Source organism: Petaurus breviceps, unplaced genomic scaffold (assembly GCF_028583685.1).
Source record: "Petaurus breviceps papuanus isolate PSGF00001 unplaced genomic scaffold, PetGlider_PUasm1.0 91133, whole genome shotgun sequence".
In the NCBI taxonomy this organism is placed as follows: domain Eukaryota; kingdom Metazoa; phylum Chordata; class Mammalia; order Diprotodontia; family Petauridae; genus Petaurus; species Petaurus breviceps.
The window spans coordinates 37,074,448-37,100,727 of NW_027187419.1; the positions used below are offsets into that span (position 1 = coordinate 37,074,448).

Here is a 26,280-nt window from a genome sequence, read left to right on the forward strand (position 1 = left end):
TGTGTGTGTGTGTGTGTGTGTGTGTGTGTGTGTGTGTGTGTGTGTGTATCAGAATAAAATTTAAGGATAGCTTCTAATGACAGCAAACAATTGCAATCTCTCTCTAGTTGCTTCTTAAGGAACTAAAATAGGGATAAGGAAGAAAGAACTGGAAAACAAGTAAGTCCCTAAATAAGGAGACTAACAGTATTGACACATAATAAGCTGAAGATCAGTCTTGACTAAAACCTGTGGTTCCTAATAAATGAGAGGATCTAAGATGAACAGAGACCACCTGGATATCATACCTAAATCAAAAGTAGCCTTCAAAAATTTCAGTCTTATCACCAAGAATTTATTAAACACCTGCTATGTTACAGGCATTGTGCTAGGCACTTAGGGTACAAGGACAAAAATGACAGTCTGTCCTCAAAAAGGGCTTGGGGGAGGGGGAACCCTCCCCCCATACACACACCCTAAACACAGGTGAGACTATCTAGGTAGATGAAAGCTAAATATGAGCAGCTGGGACTAATGGGAATGGTGATTGTAGCTCCAGAAAACAAAATTTCTGTGTTGACAGAGTTTGCATTTGGCATTAATCTTTTCCCTTCAATCTTTTCCCCAGTGTTCTAGTGATTTCCTCAATGTAGGTTCATAGGGAAGAAGGAACCTTGGAGGTCATATAGTCCAAACCCTTCATTATGCACATGAGGAAACAGGCCCAGAGAAGTTGTGATTTGCTCAAGATCGAGCAAATTATAGAGTTGGAATTTCAACCCAGTCTCTGATTCCAAATCTAACACATTCATCTTCACTACTACCTCCTCCAAAGTGGGCCCTACATGCCAAAATTAACACTTCCTTCATCAAAGCCTCCATATTACCTAGGTTAGTTATAGAAAAAAAATCTGACAAACCAAAAAAACAATTCTTTAGTTCAAAGAAAAATGTATTTAGAGGCTGAACACTTACATTCAAATCCTAATTGCTATTTACTGTATGACCTAAGACAAAATCACTTCATCTCTGGGTGTCTATTTCCTCCAACTACAAATGCTATGACTAATTCTATACTAAGATATAGCTAGCTGTCAAAGCTTAACTTACACAAGGACTTCTGCATTTTAAAAGAGACCTGGTTAATACAAAGTAATGACCAATGAAATTTTAAACACTATCAGAGTAAGTCAAAACACAAAGTTAATATTCCAAAGTCAGGAGTACCTTTAGGTATGTGACCTATAAGGTAGCAAACCTTATTACAATATCCCAGAGAACGTGTGACTACAGTTTAAATATGGCACCATTTTCTATTGTTTCCCTCCTATAAAATTTGCCTTCAATTTGCTTATATGCTCAACTTACTAATATTTGTTACGTATGTTGTACATTTCTCTCTTGGTAATAGTCCTGACCCACAGAAATGTTAAAATTAAATATATAGGACTCTGAGCTTGGGGACCTTTGGTGATTTTGTCAAATCTCCATTTGTTGTGCTTTGCCTCACCTCATAAATCTTGTCATCCTGCTTCTGCACTTCGATTTTCTGGTGGTATTCAAGTATGAGAAGCTCCTTGTCAGCTAAGAGTTCTATCTTTTCAGGCAGCGGACCCTGAAAAGGAAGCATCTTCTCTCCATAAGCTACAGCACGGGCCCCCAAATACAGTCTATAGGCCACAGTCTGTTTATCTCTAGGGTGAACACTACAAGAAAGAACATGGAAAGGAATATGGGTTTAAAGAGTTCAACCGGCTAAAAAAGTAAAACATCTACAGCATTTTCCAAACAAGACATAGGTGGTTGGATTTATTGGGCAGTCATCTGTAGCTCAAGACTGTTAAACACAATTATGGTGAGTATAAGGTATCCAAAGGGTATGGCTTGATGCCCTTTCTCTTAAAACTGGTGGATGGCACTGAACTGAGAAAATTTTATAATACCTAAGAGAAGCCTCAAGCTCCCTATCACTAAGATGCTCCTTGGAGAGGTGCATTTCAGGTCAGGTATCAAAGTAGCAAAAGGGTCCTAGTTTCAACAAAGAAATTCATCTAGGTCAGCTGCTCCCCTAGGTGTTCCCCACCCTCCTAACCTAAATAAAGTCATCTGATTTCTGACTCATATTACATTACCATTTCCCATTTCCCCCACATCTTTCCAAAACAGCCCTGGGCCCACTACTCTTTTCTCTCCTCAAAATGAACACTGGTGGCCATGCCTCAAAACAAAATGCTCACACGTTGTTTAAGCCAAATCCAAAACTTGTACCTTCCAAAAGGAGAATCTCTGTCACAGAGGTCCATTGCCACAGCCATGAAGGTATTGGGCATCCTCACGTTGGGGACATAGCCAAGATCAGCTGTTTGGTGCCAACGGATTCTTGGGAATCCATAATCCTCGTGCTTAGATATAGTTGTAGATAACTAAGGAAGAAAAACATTGTTCAGAGTAACATCCTAGGATTCCCAGACTGCTAATCTCTTCCCCACTAGAAGGATTCTTTCTTGTGTGAGGCATCATTCAACAGTTATCACTGAGTTAGGTAATTTTGGAGAATGAAAAGTGTAAGATACGGTTCCTTCCATATGATTAAATGCCCAATAAAAGGTACAGACAGTGCTACAAGTTTCAAAGAAAACAGGTCACTTCAGATCGACAGGACACAGAATCAAAGGATTTTCAAGTTCGAAGTGTTTGGGGGAGCTATCTTAGTCCATCTCATACCCCTCCTCCACTGCCCAAGAATGCCTAATACAATCCCCAACGTGATCATCTAAGCCTCTGCTTTGAAGATTTCCCATGATAGGAAACCTACCAACTACCAAGGTAGTCCCATTTTTGAACAGCCCCACTAATTAAGATAATCTAAAACCCAAAATTGCCTCTTTATAGTTTGCACCCATTTATTGTTCCTAGTTTTGTTGTCTCAAGCCAAACAGACCAAATATAAGTCCCTCTTTCATATGACAACCCTTGAAGTATTTTAAAACAAAATTTCGTTATTAATTTTATCTTCTCCATACAAAACATTCTTAGTTCTTTCAAATGATCTTTACATGGCATGGACTCAAAGCTTGTCTCCATCCTGGTTACCCTCCAGATGCTCCCAGTCCTCAAAACTATGGCACCCAGACCTGAACATAATACTTAAAATGTGGCTTAACCCCATGAGACAATATCCCTGATTCATTAACTATAATGTTCTAATCAGTATTTAGTAGATCAGATCATAATCAGGAATAGAATCTGCATTTCTTATCTCCCCAACATCTGACCACACTGCCTCAATTCCATTTCTGCCTCTATCTTCCTATCCACAAAACTATATCATAAAAGGAAAGTACAGTCATCCACTCTCCTCTTTTCTCTTAGTCTGCCCAGTAATCATCTGAAACCATCCCTGCAAATATAAGGCAAATCAGAGTTGTCTGCCACCCTCAGGAAGAAAACTGGGAGTCCCTAGAAACCACTGAGGATCTCTTTATATTTTATATGAATAGACATGATCCCAGCTCTCTTACAGAAATTCATTAGATCACAAGTCAGCATGGATAAACCATGATATATCAGTGTTGAGTTGTTTGTTTTTGTTTTTCCCCACTACTGAAAAGCTATGAAAGTAAATTGTGTGAAAACCAGGAAATCCAAGTCTGAAGGTCCCGTGAGTAAAGATGGTCACAGAACTGTACCCACTGGATTGGAAATACACAGCAAGGATTCAAGCTCTATGTCTTAACTATTCTATAATCCACAGTAGGGGTAAGAAGAGCAGCATTCTCGGGCCTTTTCATCCTATAACCTAAATGAGACAAACACTGCTGTTGGCATCCTCTGAGCACACTGATCTTCACTGCTTCGGAAGTAAATTAAGGCTGAGGAAATATTTCCTTATTCCAAAAACATTCCATCTCTACTGTGACCCACATATACACCTAGTCAATAATCATTCCTGCTAGTCATTTGGTCCTAGCCAAATAAGTTATCACACAATTTTACTTGCAGAAAACGAGATGATGCAATTAATTTCTACTCTTAATTCTCCGTAATATACCTTGATTACACTACTATAGTCTAGCCACAAGGAGGCACCAGCACCTCTGCTTCTGAAGCCAAAAGGACATTTTTCTCAAACCTAGACATTAAAGGTCCTGCCCATACTATAGAGATCAGTTGAGGTATTGTTGTTTTCCATAATAAAAGTCCATGAAAGTGTACAAATTGCTACATTTGGGAGAACCTACATAAATAACAACTATATTTTGTCAGTATAAAAGCCTCCCCAATTCCCAAAGATAGGGCATTTCCTAAAGTTTAAACCCTTAAACTTCCCTAAATCTTAAGATATAAGAGCCAAGTTGGCTTCATGTGAGGAGGGTGAAAACTGAAATAGGGATGCAATTGCAGGAAGTGAATTATTAAAGAAAAAGGTAAGAATGGAACAGTGATAGTTACAAAAGATCAAAACTAAGAAGCAACAGGAAAAGCCAAGCACAAACCAGTCAGTCATAAAGCAAAACCAGTAACTGGTTTTGTTTCAGATTTTTTCTGACCTGTCACAGATTTATTGCAGGAAAGAAGACATGTATAGAAAAATTATAGCACATGCCATCAGGTGGGAAGGAAGATCCCTATGCTGAATCCAAAGGATCAAAAATATTTATATGATATTCGAGAATATGGAACATGGAATGATGAGATTTTAATACTAGAAGAAATCTTGCTACCTAATACAACTCATTTTACAGATGAGCAACTGCTCAGCCACTTTGGTGCTGCCTTCACTAATACCCTAGATTAGCACTGTAGTATACAGACAGTTCTTACTTTACTAAATTAGCATTATACAAAGTCAACTTTACATAAAGAATTCTGAAAGAAATCCACATTCCAAAAAAAAACTACTTATGTTAACTTTAGCATTACAGTACTGTGCTCTCTCTCTGCTCCTGCCCCTCAGCTCATCACTATAAGGCCTCAGCACCACCAAAATGAAAAAGCCTAGAATAGAAAAACCTAAGTGAAGGCAGAAAAATCAACATGTGAACAGACTGCCACCATGAGCAGATCAGGGGGCTTGGCTTGAGATCTCCAGGGCTGAGAGAGGAGACCTTTGCTCCCCCACCCCCTGTGTCAGGCCCCCATGTGTCTGTCTTCCTTCCTGCCACCCCATCAGTGGGCAAATTAGCATTATGTAAAAATCTCTTTATGTAGAAGTCTGCAGAACACTCCACTCACATAAAGCAAGGACTGTCTAGTAGAAAGAATACTAAATCTGGAATCCAAGTCTTGAGTGCAAATCCCAGCTCTGCCACTTACTACTTATGTAAGATCTACCCTGCAAGTCCCTTGAAGTCTCTGAGCATGTTTCTTCATTTGTAAAATGAGGTGGGTGGACTATATCTCTAAGGTCCTTTCGAGCTCTAAATCTATAATCCTCCCCATCCCAATTCTAAATTGTCCTACATACTATGACCAGCTTAATTTTCCTTAAAAACTGCTTTTATCATATCACCCTGATGAAAAACCTTTATGAGTTTCTACTGACTATAAGACAAAGTGAAAAATTTTTAACTTGGCATTCAAGGCCATCAGCAATTTGACCTCTACCTTTCCAGCCTCCCTTGATACTCCCGTCATTTCCCAGCCAAACTTGTTTATTCCCTTGTACCCAAAACATGCTTTATTCATTTCTACTTCCACACTTTTGTCCATATTGTTTTCCTAGTCAATTTTACCTTCTCTCCATTTATCTGTTTTACACATCCTCTCTAAAGTCTAGTTCAAATCCAGTCCTCCATGAAACATTCCCTAACCATTCTTGACTATCATAAAAAGCTCTCCCTTCTTCTAAATTTCTATATCAATTATTGCCTGTAATATTCATTTGCACTTATATGCTAGTATTGTACTATTGTTTATCATTTAAGTTCATTTTCTATATCCCTAAATAAAATATAAGCTCCCTAACATTAGTTACCTTTCTGTATCTCCTGTTCACTGCACAGTAATGTTATAATAATATTCAAATTATATTAAGTATTATATTCTATTAAGTATTCAAATGAAGTATAAAAAGGTTAAGTGACTTATCCAGGGATCCACCAGGACCAGCAACTAAGTATCCTAAACTCCCAGGGCAGTACTCTTTCCAAAAGACTATAATAATAACTACTTATCAGCATGACATCTAGTTACGCTGTTACCCTGATCCAGAGCCCAGGGATTCAAATATATGTGTGTGTGTGCACATGTATATGTATGTATGTATGATTTAAGGGAGAAGTATATGGGTAAACCAAATCTTAGTCAGGTGGCACAGAGGATAGAGTGCTGGGTCTAAGGTCAGGTAGACTCATCTTTGTGAGCTGAAATCTGGGTTTATACATTTACTAGCTGTGTGACCCTGGACAAGTTGTTTAACCCAATTTGCCTCAGTTACTTCATCTATAAAATGAGCTGCAGAAGGAGATGGCAAACCACTGCATGTATCTTTGCCAAGAAATTCCCAAATTAAGGTCACAAAGAGTCAGACACAACTGAAACTCAACAACAACAACAAAATCTAACTACAACATCCAGAACTAGTGACAAGAGTTAGATTAGTACTTTCAAAACTGTGAACACAACTGTGGTTGAAGTCAAAATGAATGTAAGGAAGGAATGGAAAAAGAACATACAGGAAATTTAAGTGGAAGGAGGATCTATAAAAAAAATTCATTCTCCAAAAAAAGGACGCTGTGAAATAGAACAAAAGAGGTTGGAAGATGGTAAGAAAAAAATAACACTGTGGGATCCATTGGAATAAAGTCTAATTCAGACATTAATTCCAGTCTTTTTATACATGTTACGTCTGGTTACCCAACTGGATATATGGGTTTCTCTGTTGAGATTCTTTTCCATCTCTTTATAGAATAATAAGATTAATAAGATTCTAAGACAGTTGGCATGCATGTGTCCCAGTCAACAAGGACTAGAAAGAATGAACATCAAACTTTTTTTGATTGATATTTCTGTTTTAACTTTGATAAAGGCAGAGAAGAAAGTGAGGGAAAGTGTTCAGGTTCCATCTGGCCCATTTGAAACTGAGGTGGGAGGTTTCAGATTCCTTGAAAATAAAAAGGATCTGAACTTGGAAAAAGGCTATAAAAAGGAGGTGATGAAAAAAAGCTTGTATAACAATCAGATGTCCTCAATGAGCTCAAGAACATTCCAGCATACAGAAAATGGACACTACAGGGTATTAAGTATACTCAGGCTAGATCCTCAAATTATTGAACAATTAAGACCTAACATATAAAACTGACCTTGGAGAAGAATTAGAAATTTTCCTTCATGGTCCTACTAATTCTGTAATTCTTTCAGGGGAAAAATATGTTCAATAAAATTGAGACTACCTAAAAATAATCCCCTCAAGTAGACTAGAAATCAAACCAAGCAGGAGTCTTCTGGCAAGGGAAATGATCCAGGCCCAAAACAGACTTCCCCAGGCAGCTACAAGTTCCCAAGTCTAGTCTTGAAGAATAGAGTCAAAGGAGTCCCCTTATGTTAAATATTATTCACACCATAATTTTAAGTGTCCTACATGTTTTATCCCAAATAGATAATCAACAACCCTCAGATGCATAACCTTATATATTACTAAGTAAGATATTTAAATTACACAGAAAAATTTAGTGCTGAAAACAGGAGGAAAAAAAATCCATAAAGAAACACTGCACATATAAAGTAAAGCTGAGATATAAGCAGAAAACAGCTTTTGGCAAAATACAACACCCATTCCTGTTAAAAAATGCTAGAAAGCATAGAAATAAATGGAGCTTTCCTTCAAATGATAAGTAGTATCTATCTAAAATCAAGAGCAAACACTACCTGTAGTGAGGATAAGCTAGAAGCCTTTCCAGTAAGATCAAGGGTGAGGCAAGGATGTCTATTATCATCGTTACAATTCCATGCTGTATTGTACTAGATATGATCCACAGGAATAAGACCCCAAAGAAAGAAACTGAAGAAATAGGCATTAGCAAAGAGGAAACAAAACTTACTCTTAGCAGATGATATGATGGTTTACTTAGAGAACCCTAGATAGTCAACTAAAAAACTAATCAAAACAATTAACAATTTCAGTAAAATTACAGGATATAAAATAAACGCACACAAATCATCTGCATTTCTTTATATCACCAATAAAACCCAGCAGGAAGAGATAGAGAAATTTAAATTCCATTTAAAATAACTATGGATAGTATAAAATACTTGGGAATTTACCTGCCAAGACACTACAAGAACTACATGAACAGAATTACAAAACATTCTTCTTACAAATACATATCTAAACAATTGGAGAAATATTAATTGTTCATATAAGTCAATATAATAAAAGTGACAATACTACTTAATTTACTTATTCATGCCATACTAAACAAACTACCAAAGGATTACCTTATAGAGCTAGAAAAGTAATAACAAAATTCACCTCTAGGAACAAAAGATCAAGAATATCAATATTGAAAGGGTACCAATGAGGGGAAAATGGGAATATGAGATCTGGCCCTAGAAGTAGCAAGATCTCAAATTATGCTACAAAACTGTAATCATCAAAATAATTTGGTACCAGGTAAGAAACAAGTAGAAAAAAAATGGAATAGACTAAGTATACAACATACAGAAGCAAATGAGGACAGTAACGTAATATTAGAAAAACCCAAAGATCCCAGGTATTGGGGCAAAAGCTCATTATTCAACAAAGACTGGGAAAGCTAGAAAGCAATATAAGAGAAAATAGACCAATATCTCACACCATCTACAAACTATAAGCTCAAAATGGGAACATGATTTAGATATATATGGTGATATCATAAGCAAATTGGTAGAGCATGGAAGAAATTACCTGTCAGATCCATGGATAGGGGAACAGTTCATGAGCAAACAAAAGATAGGGAGGTTCAATGGCACTAAAATGGATCATTCTGATTAAATAAAATGTAAACGTTTTTACACAAAGACCGTGCAGCTAAAATTAGGATAAGAAAAAAATCTTTGTAGCAAGTTTATCTGATAAAAGTCTCATTTCTAAGATATATAGGATAGTAAGTCAAATTTATAAGAAAAGGAGCCATTCCCCAAATAAAAAGTCAAGGATACAAATAAGTACCTTTCAAAGAAATTTAAGCTATTAATAACCAGATGGAAAAATGCTCTAAATCACTAATAACTACAGAAATACAAATTAAAACAACTCTGAGGTACCACTCTATACCCATCAGATTGGCAAAGATGACAAAAAAGAAAAATTACAAATCCTGGAAAGACTATGGGAAAACAGGTACATTAATGTACTGTTGGTGGAGCTGTAAATTAGTCCAACCATTCTGGAAAGCAATTTGGAACTGTGCCTAAAAAGCTATTAAACTATACATACCCTTTGACCCTGTAATACCACTACTATAGCAACTTTTTTAATAGTGTCAAAGAATTGTAAACTTAGGGAATGCCCATCAATTGGGGAATTTCTAGATGAATAAGTTGTGATATATGAATGTGACAGAATACTACTGTGCTGTAATAAATTGTGAAGGGGATGGTTTCAGAAAAACATCAGAAGACTTGTATGAACCTATGCAAAATGAAGTGAACTGAACTAGCTTAACAGTTTATACAATAAGATAATTTAAGCTATTCTGATCAACACAATGACCAGACACAATTCCAAAGGACTCAAGATGAAACACACCTTCAAAGAGATGGACTCACATTTCACACTGAAGCATATGTTGTTCTCTTTTTGTTTCTTTTTATTGGATATGGCTGATATAGGAATTAATTTTACATGACTATACAAATTTGTAATGGGAAAAAAATTGCAAATAAAGTTGAGAAACCATGAGGAAAAAGAAGTAATCTGGTTATTTATCCTATTTTAGAAGCTGCTGCTCAAAGGCTATATGTTTTTTTACAAGAGATGAGAAATAATTTAATCAAATGAAAGTGAGCAAAGTGAAAATTAAAATATCAAGGAACATTAACTATGGGAAAACCAAAAGAAAGACCTTTCTTGGGAAAAATTAGAAATATCTAGCAATCAAGTAAATTCTTGTTAAAGAAGAAAGGTTTTACATATATATGTATATACATATATGTATATAAAGGTTGCTTTAAAAGATAAGAATTTGAGTGAAAGAGGTACAGGTGACCAGTGGAAGTGAAGTAGTAAGGAAAAAGGAAACCTTTATTTAAGAAAAATGGGGATAGCTAATGTAGGTATATAAGAGACAGCATCACTGTGGGTAAACAGGTACATGAGTGCACTGCTGGTGGAGCTGTGAACTAGTCACAGCTCACAATTTTGGAAAGCAACGTGGAACCATGTCCAAAAAAGCTATTAAATTACCTTCTGACCCAGTGACACTACTACTAGGTCTATATAGCAAAGGGATTAAAAAAAGAGGAAAATGTACAAAATATTTATAGCAGCTCTTTTTTGTGGTGGCAAAGAATTGGAAGCTGAGGGGGGGCTCATCAATTAGGGAAATGAAATGAAGTGAACAAGTATTTATTAAGTGTCTACTACATAGCCAGGTACTGTGCTAAGAGCTTTACAAATAGTATCTTGTTTCATATTCATAAAAGCCCTGGGAGGTATGTGCTATTATTGTCCCCATTTTACAGCTGGGAAAAGTGAGGCAGAGAGAAGTTAAGTACCTTTCTTGGGATTATAAAGCCAGTAAGTGTCTGAGGCCAGATCTGAACTCTACAAGTCTCTTAACCCTGTTTGCCTCAGGTTCCTCATCTGTAAAATGAGCTGGAGAAGGAAATGGCAATTCACACCTGCATCCTCGCCAAGAAAACCTCAAATGGGGTAATGAAGAGTCAGACATGACTGAAAAACAACTCAACTCTTTTCAACTGTAAGAAATTAAGGGGATTGGGCAGCCAGGTAGCACAGCAAGTAAGAGCACCGGCTCCAGTGTTAAGAAGACCTGGAGATCGAATCCCGGGCTCAGACACTTAGCACCCACCCAGAAACACCTGGCCATGTAACCTTGAGCAAGCTACTTAACCCCAATTGCTTAGGGGCAGCCAGGTGGCTCAGCGAGTAAGAGCACCGGCTCCAGTGTCGGGATGACCTGGATCAAATCCAGGCTCAGATACTCAGCACCACACCCAGAAATAACTGGCCGTGTAACCTTGAGCAAGTTACTTAACCCCTATTGCTTTAAAAAAAAAAAAGAAAAGAAAAGAAAAAGAAAGAAATTAAGGGGATGGATAGAAGCAGAAACTTGCCGTGATCTTCAGCTCCAATCACTTCCAATACATGTAAAAAAATTACTCTAAACAAACTTTAGAGCTACAGAACCCACAAAGTGACAGAGAGAAACAAATCTCCTGCTGAAGGAAGCCCAACAGGTTGACAGGAAGGGACTATCACACCAAGTTGGGAACTGAGCACAGTCCCACAGGAGCCGAGGTTCCTGCCCCAGGACAGCCCCAACCAGCGGCGGCCAGAGCAGACTTCAGAAGGGTGAATCACCAGCAGCTGTGGTGGTTTCCAGATTTCTCAACCCATAAACACCAAAGACAAAGTAAAAGGTCAGTGTGGAACTCTGTTGGAACAGGGGTGGCTGGAAGAGCTCGGTCCAGCCCCTGCCCCTGGGGTGAGAAGCAGCAGAGGCATGGCGGCTGTGCAGCCCTGCCACATGGCTGCCTCAGGAGCTCCTGACCTACAGATTGTAAGGGGACTGAGCAACCATTCAAAGAGTAATCACTCTTGCTTTAACCTGCTAGGATCTAGATCACCATCTTGGTTGGTGGTCCTGGGTTATGTGGCCAGTGAGCCAGAGCTTGTGGGGGCTGTAGAGAGGACGCCCTCCTAATAGCTCCAGCAGCTGCAAAGTCCCCAGCTATTTGGGACAAAGCTCTCTCCATGGGTGGCTAGGTGGCACAGTGAACAGAGCACCAGCCCTGAAGTCAGGAGGACCTGGGTTCAAATCCAGCCTCAGACACAACACAATTAGCCATGTGACTTTGGGCAAGTCACTTAATCCTAACTGCCCCTCCAAAAAGCAAAAAACCAACAAAAAAAAATAAAGTTCAGATTCCTTCATTTTGGGGTGCCTAGGTGGCGCAGTGAATAAAGTGCCGGCCCTGGAGTCAGGAGGACCCAAGTTCAGTTCTGGCCTCAGACACTTAACACCCACACAAAAAAACTAGCCATGTAACCTTGGGCAAATTACTTAACCCCAATTGCCCTCCAAAAGGCAAAAAAAAAAAGGCTCTCTCCATTCTGGAAACAGAGTTCTATCATGGCAAAGAGCTCAAAAGTCAAGTAATTCAAGTAATTGGTTGGCAATAGGAGCAAGCAACAGAAGCACAAACAGAGCACAGGATCCTTTTTGGGGACAAAAAGGATCAAGGCATGGTGTGGGGGGGGAAGACAGCAGTCAGAACTCCTGCTTCAAAAGCCTCCAAGAAAAATATGAAATGGTTACAGACTATGGAGGAGCTCAAGAAGGGTTTTGAAGATCAAGTAAGAGAAGTGGGGGGGAAAGTGGGAAAAGAAATGAGAATGATGCAAGAAAATCATGAAAAGTGAGTCAACAGCCTAATGAAGGAGACCCCAAAAAAATACTGAATAAAATAATCCCTTAAAAAATAGACTAACTCAAATGGCAAAAGAGGCCCAAAAAGCCAGTGAGGAGAAAAATACCTTAAAAAGTCAAATTTGCCAGATGGAAAAGGAATTTCAAAAACTCAGTGAAGAGAATAACTCCTTCGAAATTATATTGGAGCAATTGGAAGCTAATGACTTTATGAGAAATCAAGATACTATAAAACAGATCCAAACAAATGAAAAAATAGAAGACAATGTGAAATACCTCATTAGAAAAACCACTGACCTAGAAAATGGATCGAGGAGAAATAATTTTAAAATTATTGGACTACCTGGAAACCAGGATCAAAAAATGAGCCTAGATAGACATTATCTTCCAAGAAATTATGAAACAAAATTGCCCTATATTCTAGAACCAGAGGGAAAAACAGAAATTGAAATAATTCACTGATCGCCTCTTGAAAAAGATCCCAAAAAGAAAACACCTAGGAATATTATAGCCAGGTTCTGGCGTTCCCAGATCAAGGAGAAAATATTACAAGCAGCCAAGAAGAAACAACTTGAATATTGTGGAAACACAATCAGGATAACACACCTTCTACATTGAGGGATCAAAGGGCTTGAAATATGATATTCCAAAGGTCAAAGGAGCTGAGATTCAAACCAAGAATTACCTACCCAGCAAAACTGAGTATCATGTTTCAGGGGAAAATATGATCATTCAATGAAATAGAGGACTTTCAAGCATTATTGATGAAAAAAAACAGAGTTGAATAGAAAATTTGACATTCAGATACAAGAAGCAAGAGAAGCATGAGAAGGTAAACAGGGAAAAGAAATCATAAGGAACTCATCAAAGTTGAACTATTTACATTCCTACATGGAAAAACAATAATTGTAACTTGTGAAACTTTTCTCAGTATGAGAATAGTTGAAGGGAATATAAATGTGTATATGTGTGTGTATACATACATATATATGTCTATATAGGAGGGTATATGGGCGTATGAATACATATGTGAGTGTGTGTATATATGTGTACAGGTATACATAGAGGGAACAGGATCAGTTGAATAGGAAGGGATGATACTTAAAAGGTAAAATTGAGAGGTGAGAGAGGAATATAATGAGAGGAGATGGGGAGAGACAGAATGGGATAAATTATCTCATATAGAAGAGGTAAGCAAAAACTATTAATGTAGGGGGAGAACAGGAAGGCAAAAGGGAATGGGTCAACATTACTCTCATTGAATTTGGCTTAGGGAGGGAATGACATACACACTAAATAGGGTATCTCACCCTACAGGACAGTAAGGGGGAAGAGGATAAAATGGGGGATGATGAAGGGGACGGCAGGTTGTGGGGGAAGGAATTTAGAAGCACACACTTTTGAAAAGGGACAGGGTCAAAGTGGAGAATAGAATAACGGGGGGGACAGGATAGGAAGGAGGGAAATATAGTCAGTCTTTCACAATATATCCACTATGGAAATGTTTTGCATAGCTACACGTGTACAACCTATATTGAATTGCCTATCTTCCCAGTAAGGGTGGGTGATGAGGGAGGAAGGGAAAGAATCTAGAATTCAAAGTTTTAAAATCAAATGTTTAAAATATATATATATATATATATATATATATTTTTTTTTTTTACATGCAACTGGGAAATAAGATACACAGGCACTGGGGTATAGAGATCCATCTTGCCCTACTGGAAAGTCAGAGAGGGTATGGGAGAGGATATAGGAGACAGCAGATTGGGGGAGGGGTATACAGTGGGATCACTGTTTCAGGGTGGTGGGTAAGGGAAAGACAGGGAGAAAATGTGTAACTCAAAATCTTGTGGAAATGAATGATGTAAACTAAAATTAACATAAAATTTAATTTTAAAAAACTATTTAAAAAAAAGAACTTTGATCAATGCAATGACCAACCATGATTCCAAGGACCCCTTTTACCTTAATGACTTCAGTTTCATGCTACCCACCTCCTGACAGAGAGGTGATGGATACAAGAAACAAAGATATACATTTTTGGATATGGCCAATCTGGGAATTTATTTTGCTTCATTATGCATATATGTTACAAGAACTTGGTTTGTTTGTTCCGCCCTCCCTGTCCCACCCCAATGTGCATGAGGGTTGAGAGGGAAAGAAAATAAATACTTACTAATTGAAAACAAAAGATTCGGTTCAAGTCCAATTCCTGACACATGTTGGCTGTGTAGTCCTGGACAAGTCATTTATCCTGTCAGTACTCTAGAAAACCTCATATTAAAAGCTGCTGAAAAGCTGCCAACCTGCATTGATAGGGTTTCCTTATCTAGGTGTTCCTTATATCAATAAAATCAAAGGTTTCTCCCTATCTCTATTACCTATAATTCTAGAATACAGAAGAACAGTCAGAAATGGAAAGAATATAAACCTTGGACAAAACCATTCCTTTCTCCAAAAATGAAATGGAAAACTTCTTTGCCACTGAAAGTGTTCAAACATAGACATCGATAGCCATTTGTCTAGCATGTTACAGAGGAAAGTCTTATAATAGGTGGAAGGTTGTACTATATGAGCTGTAAGATCACTCCCAATTCTAAATCTATAATTCAATTGTCCCATATGTGAATTGGGGGAAACCAAGTCTTGATCATTGCTTCCTATACCAGCTGATTAGAAAGACAAAGGAAAAATGGTCCTTTGAGCTTTAAGAGACAGATCAATATAATGCATCCCACCTAGGTGTCACTATAAACTCCTTTTCTTTCCTTCCTACTGCATACTTGCACAAACCCAAAAGGGAAAAGTCGCTCTGTCTGCCCTTGAGAGCCATAGTGGAAAGCCTGGCGCCAGTCTTCAATGAGAGCAGGAAAGGTGCAGTTGTACAGATCAGTATTATAGTTTGCATTATTCTCTCCTGAAAACAATAATAAATATAAGAAATGAGGGACAATCCAGTAAGGATAGAGTTGAGAATTAACAGTAGCCTACATACTTACCCTGGTACCATACCACTCCTTTTAATGTCATATTGAGTAGTGGATGGATCATTGAATTCCAAAGTATAGAGTGGTCTGTGGGACCAGCATATAGGCTGGGGAAAGGAATCCTGCAATAAATGAGATGCAATAGGATCATCAGTCATTGCTTAAGATGAGAGCCTCTCCAATTTTCATTTAGGAACTATTTCCTACTAAAAAAAAGTATTAGCTCTCCCTAGGACTTCTAATACAAAGGGAAACTGAGCCACACTTTCATGTAAATGGAAAATAAAAAATCTCTATCCTATATTGGAAAATATTTTTTCCCAGAACCCTAAGAAGTTTTTAAAATATTAGATCATATCATGTAACTTACAATAGTATGGGAGCAGTCATAATCATCATAAAATTTGAAGAATTGAGATCACTCGTTTACATGACATCTTGCTCTGGGTCACCACAGACATAGGAAGAAGTTGGGAGAGTATTTGTAAGCCTCTATTTCCCAATCTAATGCTCTTACCACACCCCAACACAAAGTTTCTGTTCCAGCCAAGGTAACAATCTTCATTCTCTCACAGCCTTTGAACAAAACGTTTTAAATATACTAAGTAATCTCCCCAAAGTCTACTTTTGCAGCATCTTTTCCTTCCTTTAAACAATTCAAGGTCCATCTCACTTCCAGTCTTCCTAAATGTTCTGATCCATTTCTAATACCTACCAGTACAATGTCTGAAATACCTGTCCCCTCAGTGTATTTTTTGTATTTATACATATTCTGTTGATTCCCCCCAATAGAATCTAAGCTTATTAACAGCAAAGGTGATGTCTCTTCTTAATAAATATCCTAAGTGTCTAATAAACAACAAAATTACCTTATACATGCACATATAGCTTCGTTGACTGAATTCCTAAGGAAAACTATGATCTTCTTCCCTATGTGACTATAGGGCATATTCTCTCACAGATCTTTGAATCTTCTTGGAGGAACCCAAAAAGGATCAGTATTCTGGAAGCTTTCAAGCCAAGTCAACAAGTATTTATTAAGTGCTTACATATGCTAGGCACTGTGCTAAGCTATAGGAATACAAAGAAAGGCAAAAACATCATTCCTGCCATAGAGGTGCTCACATTTTAATATGGAAGAAAAATGCAAACTACATATATAATGTAAATGGAAGGTAATTTCAGAGGGAAAGCACTAGCTGGGGGAGAAGAAGGGTAAGAGCTCTTGCAGAAGGTAGGATTTGATCTAAGTCTTGAAAAAGAAAAAGCTAGGAAACAGAGGTGAGGAAAGAAAACATTCTATACATGGAGAATGAGTAAAGAGATAGTGTCCTGTTCAAGATATAGCAAAAAGATAAGTGTAACTAGATCTCAGAGTGAAGTGGAGTCACATATCGGACTGGAAGAGCAAGAAGGAGCCAAATTATAAAAGTGTTTTAAAAACCAATCAGAGGATTTTATATTTGACCCTGATCTCTTACTGTTGCTCTTCCTTTGGGATTCCACAGGCTTGCAGTGACCGCCAAGATGACCAGGCTTCTATAGGTGTTCCACCCCAGCTGGAGGAGACCAGCCCAATGGGATATTTCAGAGTGTCATACAGATGGCGCCCAAACAGCCAGCATACTGCTGAGTAATAGGTAAAATTCCCATGGCCCAAGTTTTCTGTCCAGAGAAATAGCCAAAGGAAAACAATCAGAGAAAATAGGGATAGATACAAACCTCACCAACTATGAGAAGTCTGGGTAAGAGGTAGAGGAATCATACAGAGGAGACAATGAGATAAAAGTTTAATCACTCTTTCAAGTCCTCCTTTCCAGAACTGTTCAAAGGTAAAATGTTTGAGGAATAAGTACTAGATATTCACCCTGCCTCCAAAAATCTTCACCTAATAAGTTTTTATTCATTTTTCTTGTCCTTGTCAACAAGTAATATGATTTACTGTTTCAAACTTACTCAAGGAGTAATCTTTAAGAAAGAGAAAAATGTATCATAGAATCTTAAGGTTTTAGAGCTAAAATTCCACTGAAATTTTAATTCAGTTCACTCAATTCTAAGTTGAAAACATTAAGTATTAATACTTGATTCCATTTGACATCTCTAATATGTGTTCTCATAAAGGGGAAATAAGGATCTCCATCTAGAGCACTGTTTTAAATGTCAATGTTTTTAATTCAGTCTTCTTTAATATATTTCTATTTAGGTTGTTAAGTATTTCCCAATTATATTTTTTTAATTAACCTTCATTTTTTAAAAGTTTTGCATTCCAAATTCTCTCCCTCCCTCCTGCCCGTCCCTTAATTCGATCTTAAAAATAATTGCTCATCCAAAGATCTAAAGCACTGTAGCCATAAGTTTTCTTCAAGTTTCCAGTATCTCCTATAGGCTCATCGAAAATTCAAGAATTAGAGAGGCAAAGAAGCCAAAGCCCCCTTTCCTGACCACTCCCATACTTCTTTTGGCCCTCTGTGACACCTGCATTCATTTCCATTTGGTCCTACTACCTCCCTAATTTTAGTAGAACATAGGTAAGAGGGAGACCAGCTGGGGAAGTAAGTATGGTCTGTTTTTAAAAATTAATTCCAAAAATTATTTTCCCTTTTTAGAGAAAAGACAGTTAAAGAACATGTAGAGAAGAGATTTGGAATTTGGATGAGATTATTTGTACAAGGAACACAATCCAATGCTTCAAATGGATTGTGTCCAACACACTCCTCCATATTACAAAGAAAAGCTATCACCATAATATTTTGGTATGTGGAAGTCTCCTAGTTCTGCCTCAGCTTTAGGTCTCTGCCATACCAGGGAATAGTGAATGAAGACCATGCCTGAGATCAATGAGGGTAAACCATATCATAGAAGCAAAATACTTTTTTTTTGAAAGGTTTCAAATCAGTGTAGAAGAGACAGAGATACTCTCAGAAGTTACTTACTTGGGGTAGGCAGAGACCATGGCAAATCAACTGAAGTAAGGTCCTCCAGCTCTTTCTTTGACTTGACAAGAGCAACTGTAAGGATGCGGATAAATGGATAGGCAAAGGCCTTTACCTCCTCCTCAGAAGCATTAAAAATCTAGGTATGAACAAGTATGAATCTTATATTAGTCTGGTGGGTAACTAAAATACATTCTTACAATCTCACCAAGTTGCAAAAGCTAATTTGGGAAGTGAAGACAACACAAAGTTGAGGGCAAAATACCAAAAAAGTAAGACCACAAAAGGTCCCACATGACAGAATGGCATGTTCTAATTGTACAAGTTTATATATAAAACATTATCAATATCAAAGGTAGCAAGACAAGGCTGAGGGATATTTTAGATAAAAATGCATATGCTTTCCTAGATAATTTACTCATTAAACTTATGATAAATCTTTCCTCTAAGAACTCATCTAAATGCTATTCTCCTGTACCTTGACAACGCATTGAACATCACAAGTATTTAATGTTTGTTGGGCTAAGACCTGAATTGTTTTGAATTTCAGGGAAAAATTGTCCCATATAAACGGCTTTTCCTTCCCACTTCTCCACTTCTACCCAACCCCCTCAGAATTCTCCCAGCTTCTTCAAAACAAAGGACTAAAAGATGTATTAGGAAACATGTTTATCTTTCGCCTCAGGGATGAGGGGATCCAGCTGAGGTAAGGTTGCTGTTTTGGTGTGTACCAAAGGCTGGGACGTTTTCCATTGGCTACCAGCCACCGAGAGGGTGCAGCTGGCCCTCCGTCCTTTCCTCCCGCCCACCACAGAGAGAGTACAGCTGGCCCTCTTGCCCACAGCACACCAGAAACAATAGAGCAGCCAGGGCGCCCCCACAGCGTATTTCATCAAAATGGGTTGCCCTCTGAATTGCCTCCTGACTTGCCACCAAGCCAGCCACAGCCAACAGATACAAATGAAATGGCTACTGAAGCCACAATGGCCGCCTCTACCCAAACTGTTCCCAGGGCTGCTAGGAGGAGCCTGGATTGTAACAGGGTCCCTGAGCTGCATCTGGCCTCACTGGTACACAGACAATAACTGCATGTAGAAAGGAGAAAGCATCCCAAAGAAATCTAGATCTGCTTATTCAGGATCTTGCCTGGTAATAAACATTAGATAGTAAGAACAGGATAAAGAAGGCACTCAAAGCTTCTTCTGGCAGAGAAACTGTTTTTTCAGCTGCAAGTACCTGTGAAAATCACCTCCCTGAAAATTTAGTCCTCCACTAAACGCACTAAGGATCTTATGCTGCTTCCATGGAAACAATGAATAAGGTCTCTCTCATTTCTCCCCTCTTCTCTACCACCCACACTAGCTTCCGCAGTGACTGGGAACTTGGGTGCTACATCAAAATGAGATGTCAGCTTGGGGAGGCAGGATAGGAGAGCATGTTACTTGTCGTTTAAGCCACTTGTCAGCACAAGGGGGTATGCAGAGCCCACATCATCAGGAAAGTTAGTGTTCTCCTTCATTGCAGCCAGCACATGGCAGCAGATCCAAAGACAGTCTGGAAAGCTCCCTTTTCCAAACTCATCTCTGTGTCTATATCCATGCCAAAATTCAAAATCCACAGAAAGGAAAGTGTTAACAAAGATAAGGTATTTCTTACTATACACAATGACAATCACTCCAGGATTTGGTATCCCATCCCAGCATCACTAGGCCCATTTGATAGAAGCATTTCCTCAGGGATATTGGCAGCAAACTTGGGAATAAAGAGATTTCAGGAAGATTTTCATTTAAATGACACTTAGTTTCCCTGCTGATGAAAGAGGAAGCCTACTCCATCTGCTGAGATCAGATTTCATCTCATCAAACACCTCAGTGTAATTATTTTTCTACCAAGTATTTAAATGAGGATGTAAATGAATACCAAGGTATTTGAAGTCATTAACGCAACTGCTGCAGGAAGAAAGCACCAGTATATCTCTAGGGATGAGACCCTGTTCACCATCAAAGCAGCTGCTCTCCTGTGTTCATTTTGTAACCTTTATACCACATTCTTGAATTAATGAGGAAACATCAAGAATCGATTTCCATGGAGAATCTAAGCATGGGGTCTGTATGGGGAGTTCGGGGTGAGTGTGTGAGTGTGTGTGGGGTGGGGGGGGAGGTGGGGAGAGAAAGAGAGAGAGGAGAGAGAGAGATGAGACCAAGTTTTATGTTTGGTCAATGACATTTAAAATTATAGATTATTTTACTTCCTATCGTGGCATTAGCAAGAAGGGTTCAAATGTATATAACTACATCATTCCTGGATTCTTTTTTTAACAAAAACTTAACATCATCAGCCCTTCCCTCTAGGCCTCAAATCTGTAAAATGAAAATGAGGAAATTGCTGAGATAGCTATCAAAGAGATTTTCAGGGCTAACAACGGAAATAGACATCTCTTTTTTTCTGAACTTAACTGGGAAGATTCAACTCCTAAGACCCTCTCTGACTTAGGAGACAACAGATGGACATTTAAACATGTTTCCATTTATACATTTCTCACTCAGTGTTATAAATAACACCAAATATAAAAATTCCACCTCACCCTAACAACAAGATGAGCTACAATCTGCCATTTTCTTCATTTGAATGTAAAGGGTGGTAGGTAATAGCAGAAATCCTACCTCATAGGACTGGTCGGGGGTGTGGTGGAAGGAGGAGCTGAGAATCTTCTGGATTCTCTGCTGCTTCAAAAGAAGAAAAAAAAAACTCCAGAGATTTTTAGGAACAAGCAGAACAAATTATAAACCTGGTTTTCAGTTCTGTCACCACCTAGAATGTTGCTCATTTTGCATGAGAACAGGTTAAACAAAAGTTAAAAATTAACCCCCAGAGCTAAGTCTTATTTCCATGTCATGCATAGCCTACAGACTCAACCTAACTAAAAAGTATAATCAGAGAAACAAAAAACAGGCAGAAAATGTCTGTTTCTCCTTTATTAATGGGAATCTAGTCTAGCTCCAAATGGAATCCCCTTGGCATAGACTGCTATTAAGAATATGGCTATATAGATAAAAGCAGATCTAGTCCATGCCATTCTGTACAAATAGTGAGCTGCAATTAAAGCTTTAAGGAAAGTACTATTTTCCTTAATGAGTTAGCAGTAATTCCACTTCTGTACAAAACTATGTTTTCTAACACTAACTATAACTGCCATTTTTGCTTCTATATACTTAAAGGAATCCAAACCTGAGAAAAGTGGGAAGTAATAGAGAATAAAAAGAAATAAATCAGATAAGAAAATGCCTATGACTTTATAAAGGGATGAAGTCAAAAAGGATGAATTTAATATGGGAATCTAATGATAAGTTTGAATAGAAATTGATTTTAAAAGTCTTAAGACAATTTTGTGGCATTACCATCACAAACAAGAATTGGCTAATTGAATTGGAGAGACCACAATAGGAAAGACAAGATTTGGCTGAAAAGAAAGGATACAGTTTTGAAGATTTTATAAAAGAAAAATAATGGCTTATGATGACTTTCTGAATATAGAGACAAAAAGAGAGGTAGAGAAAGCAGTAAAAACAAAACAAAACATCATAGTGGGAAGATGGGGGGGGAGAGGGAAAAGATTATCAACAGAGGAAATACATTAATTCCTTTACAAAATAAATGAGTGTCAATCAAGTGCTCACACAGGCCAAATATAATCCAAAAGGATGTACTTCCTGATACCAAGCCAAGCTCTAAACATACTCTGAAAAGGCTAGTTAGGTTAAACCAGTTTCAAATGTGCCAAACAATATAACTTGCACTACTTAGCCTATAGGACAATCTACAAGGTACAATAGTTTGGTAACCTTTTGTCTATATTCTCTTTTTATTCTACAATTTTTCAATACTTCTAAGGAGTTCCTATTATGCAGGAACCCTCCTCATTAACATAAAGCTACATAAAATTTCCCTTTAAATTTTTAAATCTGTTACCTAAAAGAAGGGATTAGTGCAAACCTGGACAGCAAAAGCACTGAGTCACTCTTTAGCCAGCAAGTGCTACCTCCCTTTTGTTCTAGATTGGCCTCTTTTGCTGGAAACTCAGGGCTAAGAATTACAGAATACTAGCACTTGAGAATTACCAGAACTAATTCCTTTCCTAGAATAAAAATTATAAAACAGTTTGCAAACCTTAAAGCTCTATTTAAGTGCTAACTATTATTATTATTACCAAAAAAGTATGATGCTCTTGCTAATTTTTTTAACAGTATTTACTATCTATAAGACATGCTCCTTCAGGCCCACTAGGCTAGAGAGTCCTTACTCTCTGTTACTAGCAAATTAAGAGTGCTTTGCTGCATTACTAATATACCAACATGCTCTTATTATCTTTCCTCTTTGAGTCTCTGTATATATCTATGGATTAATATAGCAATTTTCTTCCAAAATTCAGACTGCATTCATGCTCTTCTTCAGAATAGCTTTAATAAGTAATTAGGGCTCACAGAATGAAATAGAGATGATGAAGAAGAAGAAATTCAAAATTAATATCAAAATCCAAAAGGTCAAGCCTGAAATGAGAAAAAACAACAGAAAGTGACAGGGAAAAATTAGGATATGAAAAATGGAGGAAAAAAGTGACCAAGTGACCACTGACATATAAAACCTCTTGATATGAAGAGCCTCTACATTTCAAAAGATGACCATCAGTGAGTTGTCTCAAAGACCATCTTTAATTTGCATCTGAATCTCAACTTCTGAATGTCAACATCAAAAGATGAGTCAGTGGTTTACCAATAAAACAGATTCTGAGTGTTCTTATTTCCATTACTAGGCCCTTGCCAAATCTTCCAGCACAACAGAAGAGAGAAAAAAAAGGTTCATTTTAAGTCTCCAGATCCTCCTCTGCCCTGTGACACTCTCCAGCCTTGACTTTTTTGATGGTTATCTTTTGCCCAAGGGGAATAAAGCAAATACCAAGGGCTTGTAAGACACTGATATTTATAAGTTACCTGGGAAACTGACATCTCCATGTTACTTTGCCCACTGCATAGCCAAACATCACCAAATAAGACATCATATACTGTCCGGCTGTATCTCTCCTTCTTGATGATTTGCTCTGCCGTCATGTTATAAGGCCCACCAGGCTTCATAGGATCCAGTACCACGATCCAGGTCTCAGACTGTTCTGAAATATTAGCAAGGCCCCAAGGACCTAATCAATCTCAGACAAATTAAAACACAACTAAAATTCAACCATGGGTTTCAGGAATTCATATGTTATGCCCAAGTCTCTGGATACTATTTAGCTGAAACCTGAAAATAGGGTACTTGAATTATCTACATTTTGGCCAGCAGATGGGAATACAGGGAACATCAGAGGTTCTGCCCACCTATCCTAAGGAATAAAAAAAAATCAGGCATAAAATTAACACATGAAAATATCTTTGCTCTATACTTACCCCTCCCTCAGCAGCACTGTCAAATATTCCACAAAACACTAGGAGCCCAAGACCAAGAACTAAGCCTAGAACAAGATCTGTGAATTAGACCAACCCACAACCCAAAGTAATAGATAACAAAAATGCAAGTTAAATAATATACTACATTTTTAGAGTTTTACAGGTTAAAGAGTGCTTTCATATCTATTCTCTGATTTGGTCTTCATAGCTACCCTTGTGAGTTAAGCCAGAAACATATTACTATCCCCATTCTGTAGATGAACAAACTGAGGCTAAGAGATATCTAGAAAATAACAGAAACAAAACCAGATCACAAAACCAGTACAAAAACCAGTTCACTGTGTGTAAGTACATGTTTTACACTATACTATCCTACCAAAACAAGCAAAATAATTTGGGGAGTTTTTTTAAAGTAAAAATCAAGATTCTAGAAGCAATGGCGCTGCATACAGGGACAGGCCAGGAAGCAATGCACAGGGCAGGCCGGGAAGAGGCCTGACCAACGAGGGGAGCAAGTCGTCCCACCAACCACAAGGGCCCCTACCAGGCCTTTCACCAAAGGGCAAATACTCCTGGGACTACCACTCCATAGCCCAGAAACTTTTTTTAAAAAGCCGCTATCAGGACCTCCAAGGACCAGGATGGCAGAGTGAACCCAGCTTGCTCCAACCCCCCCCCACCCTGAAAACATAGTAACTATTGCCCCAGGGCAAAACCCTCAACAGTAAAGGCTTGGGAACCCTAGAGGAAGGACATGGCTAGGGCCCTGCCTCAAAATGGGTAGAAAGCAGACTACAAAGACTCTGGAGTCCTACTATCCTCAGAGGGAGGAACCAAACTCAGAGGAAGACAATATGGACTCCACACCCACAACTGAAACATCAACAGGAAACGGGTCCCAAGCACAGAAAGCTCTCCTAGACGAGCTCAAAAGGAACTCTGAAAACCAAATGAGAGAAATAGAAGACAAAATGAATAATTCTTTTAAAATCAAAATTGCAGAATTAGAAAAACATTATAATGAAGAAAAAAGAAGATAGGGAAAAGGAGCTCCAAAAACTAACCAAGGAAAATGATTTGCTAAAAACTAGAATCAACCAAATTGAAACAAATAACTCTATGAGGAACCAAAAATTAGTCAAACAAAACAACAAGAATGAAAAATTAGAAAAAGAGGTAAAATATCTCAATGGAAAAAAAAAAACTGACCTGAAAAACAGATCCAGGAGAGATAACCTGAGAATCATAGGCCTACCAGAAAATCATGATGAAAAAATGAACCTAGACAACATTCTCCAAGAGCTCATCAAGGAAAACTGCCCTGGGATACTAGAACCTGAGGGAAAATTAAAATCAAGAGAATCCACTGGACACCTGCAGAAAGAGATCCCAAATCAAAAAGTCCTCGAAATGTTGTGACCAAACTCAAGAACTACCAGGTAAAAGAGAAAATACTTCAAGTGGCCAGAAAGAAACAATTCAAATATCAAGGAACCACAGTGATTTGGCAGCCTCTACACTGAAAGAATCAGAGGCAGTGGAATTCAATTTTCCGCAAGGCAAAAGAGCTTGGGTTACAACCAAGGATCACCTACCCATCAAGACTGAGCATATTCTTCCAGGCAAAGAGATGGTCATTCAATGATATAACAGATTTCCAGACCTTCGTGATGAAAAAGCCAGAGCTCAATGGAAAATTCAACTTCCAATTACGAGATGCAAGAGTGACATAGAAAGGTAAACAAGTAAAACACACACACACACACACACACACACACACACACACACACACACTGTTATTTAATAAGAGCAAACTGTTTATAGACAAGTAGAGGGTATGAGCATAAATTACACAAAATGACAATTAAAAAAATTCTTATTAAGGGCTACAAAGGGACTGCAATAGAAGAAGAGGAATGAATGAAGTGGAAAAAGGTAAATTATGCCACACAAAGAGGCATAAAAACAATATATCAGAAGAAAAGAAGGGAGGGAGATGAGTATTATATGAGCTTTTCCCTCATTAGGTCTGGTGCAGGGAGGGAATAACAAACAGTTAAGCATAGGACTCTATGGAGAAGAGATGCAAAACATTATCATATTAGAGGGAAAGAGGTGAGAGAGAGGAGCTTGACATGAAATTTGTTCCTGTCACTCTTGGTTCTAAGAAGAAATAACATACTTCATTAAGTATAAAAATATCCTACAGGCAGTAGGAGGGGAAAGGGCTACAAAAGGGGGGGAGGTGGTTAGTAGGGAGGGAAGAAGTAAGGGGGAAGGGGAGAAAAAGGGAGGGGGGCTGATAAGGGGATACTGAGGGAGGTGGTGGTCAAAAGGAAAACTA

At 38.1% G+C, this 26,280-nt stretch overlaps 2 protein-coding genes across 6 annotated transcripts in view; one reads left to right on the plus strand and one right to left on the minus strand.

Annotated features, from left to right (window-relative positions):
• SPA17 (sperm autoantigenic protein 17) overlaps positions 1-26,280 on the plus strand; it is a 131,185-nt gene that overhangs the window by 58,130 nt on the left and 46,775 nt on the right. The window lies entirely within an intron of this gene.
• Positions 1-26,280, minus strand: part of SIAE (sialic acid acetylesterase) — a 50,156-nt gene that overhangs the window by 1,463 nt on the left and 22,413 nt on the right. Inside the window, exons 3-9 of the mRNA XM_069080544.1 lie at positions 23,487-23,662; positions 18,499-18,637; positions 17,047-17,230; positions 15,578-15,687; positions 15,362-15,495; positions 2,248-2,402; positions 1,490-1,685 (exon numbers count right to left, since the gene is read on the minus strand). Of these exons, the coding sequence (XP_068936645.1) occupies positions 1,490-1,685; positions 2,248-2,402; positions 15,362-15,495; positions 15,578-15,687; positions 17,047-17,230; positions 18,499-18,637; positions 23,487-23,662 (1,094 nt within the window). The remainder of the gene's footprint in view (positions 1-1,489; positions 1,686-2,247; positions 2,403-15,361; positions 15,496-15,577; positions 15,688-17,046; positions 17,231-18,498; positions 18,638-23,486; positions 23,663-26,280) is intronic.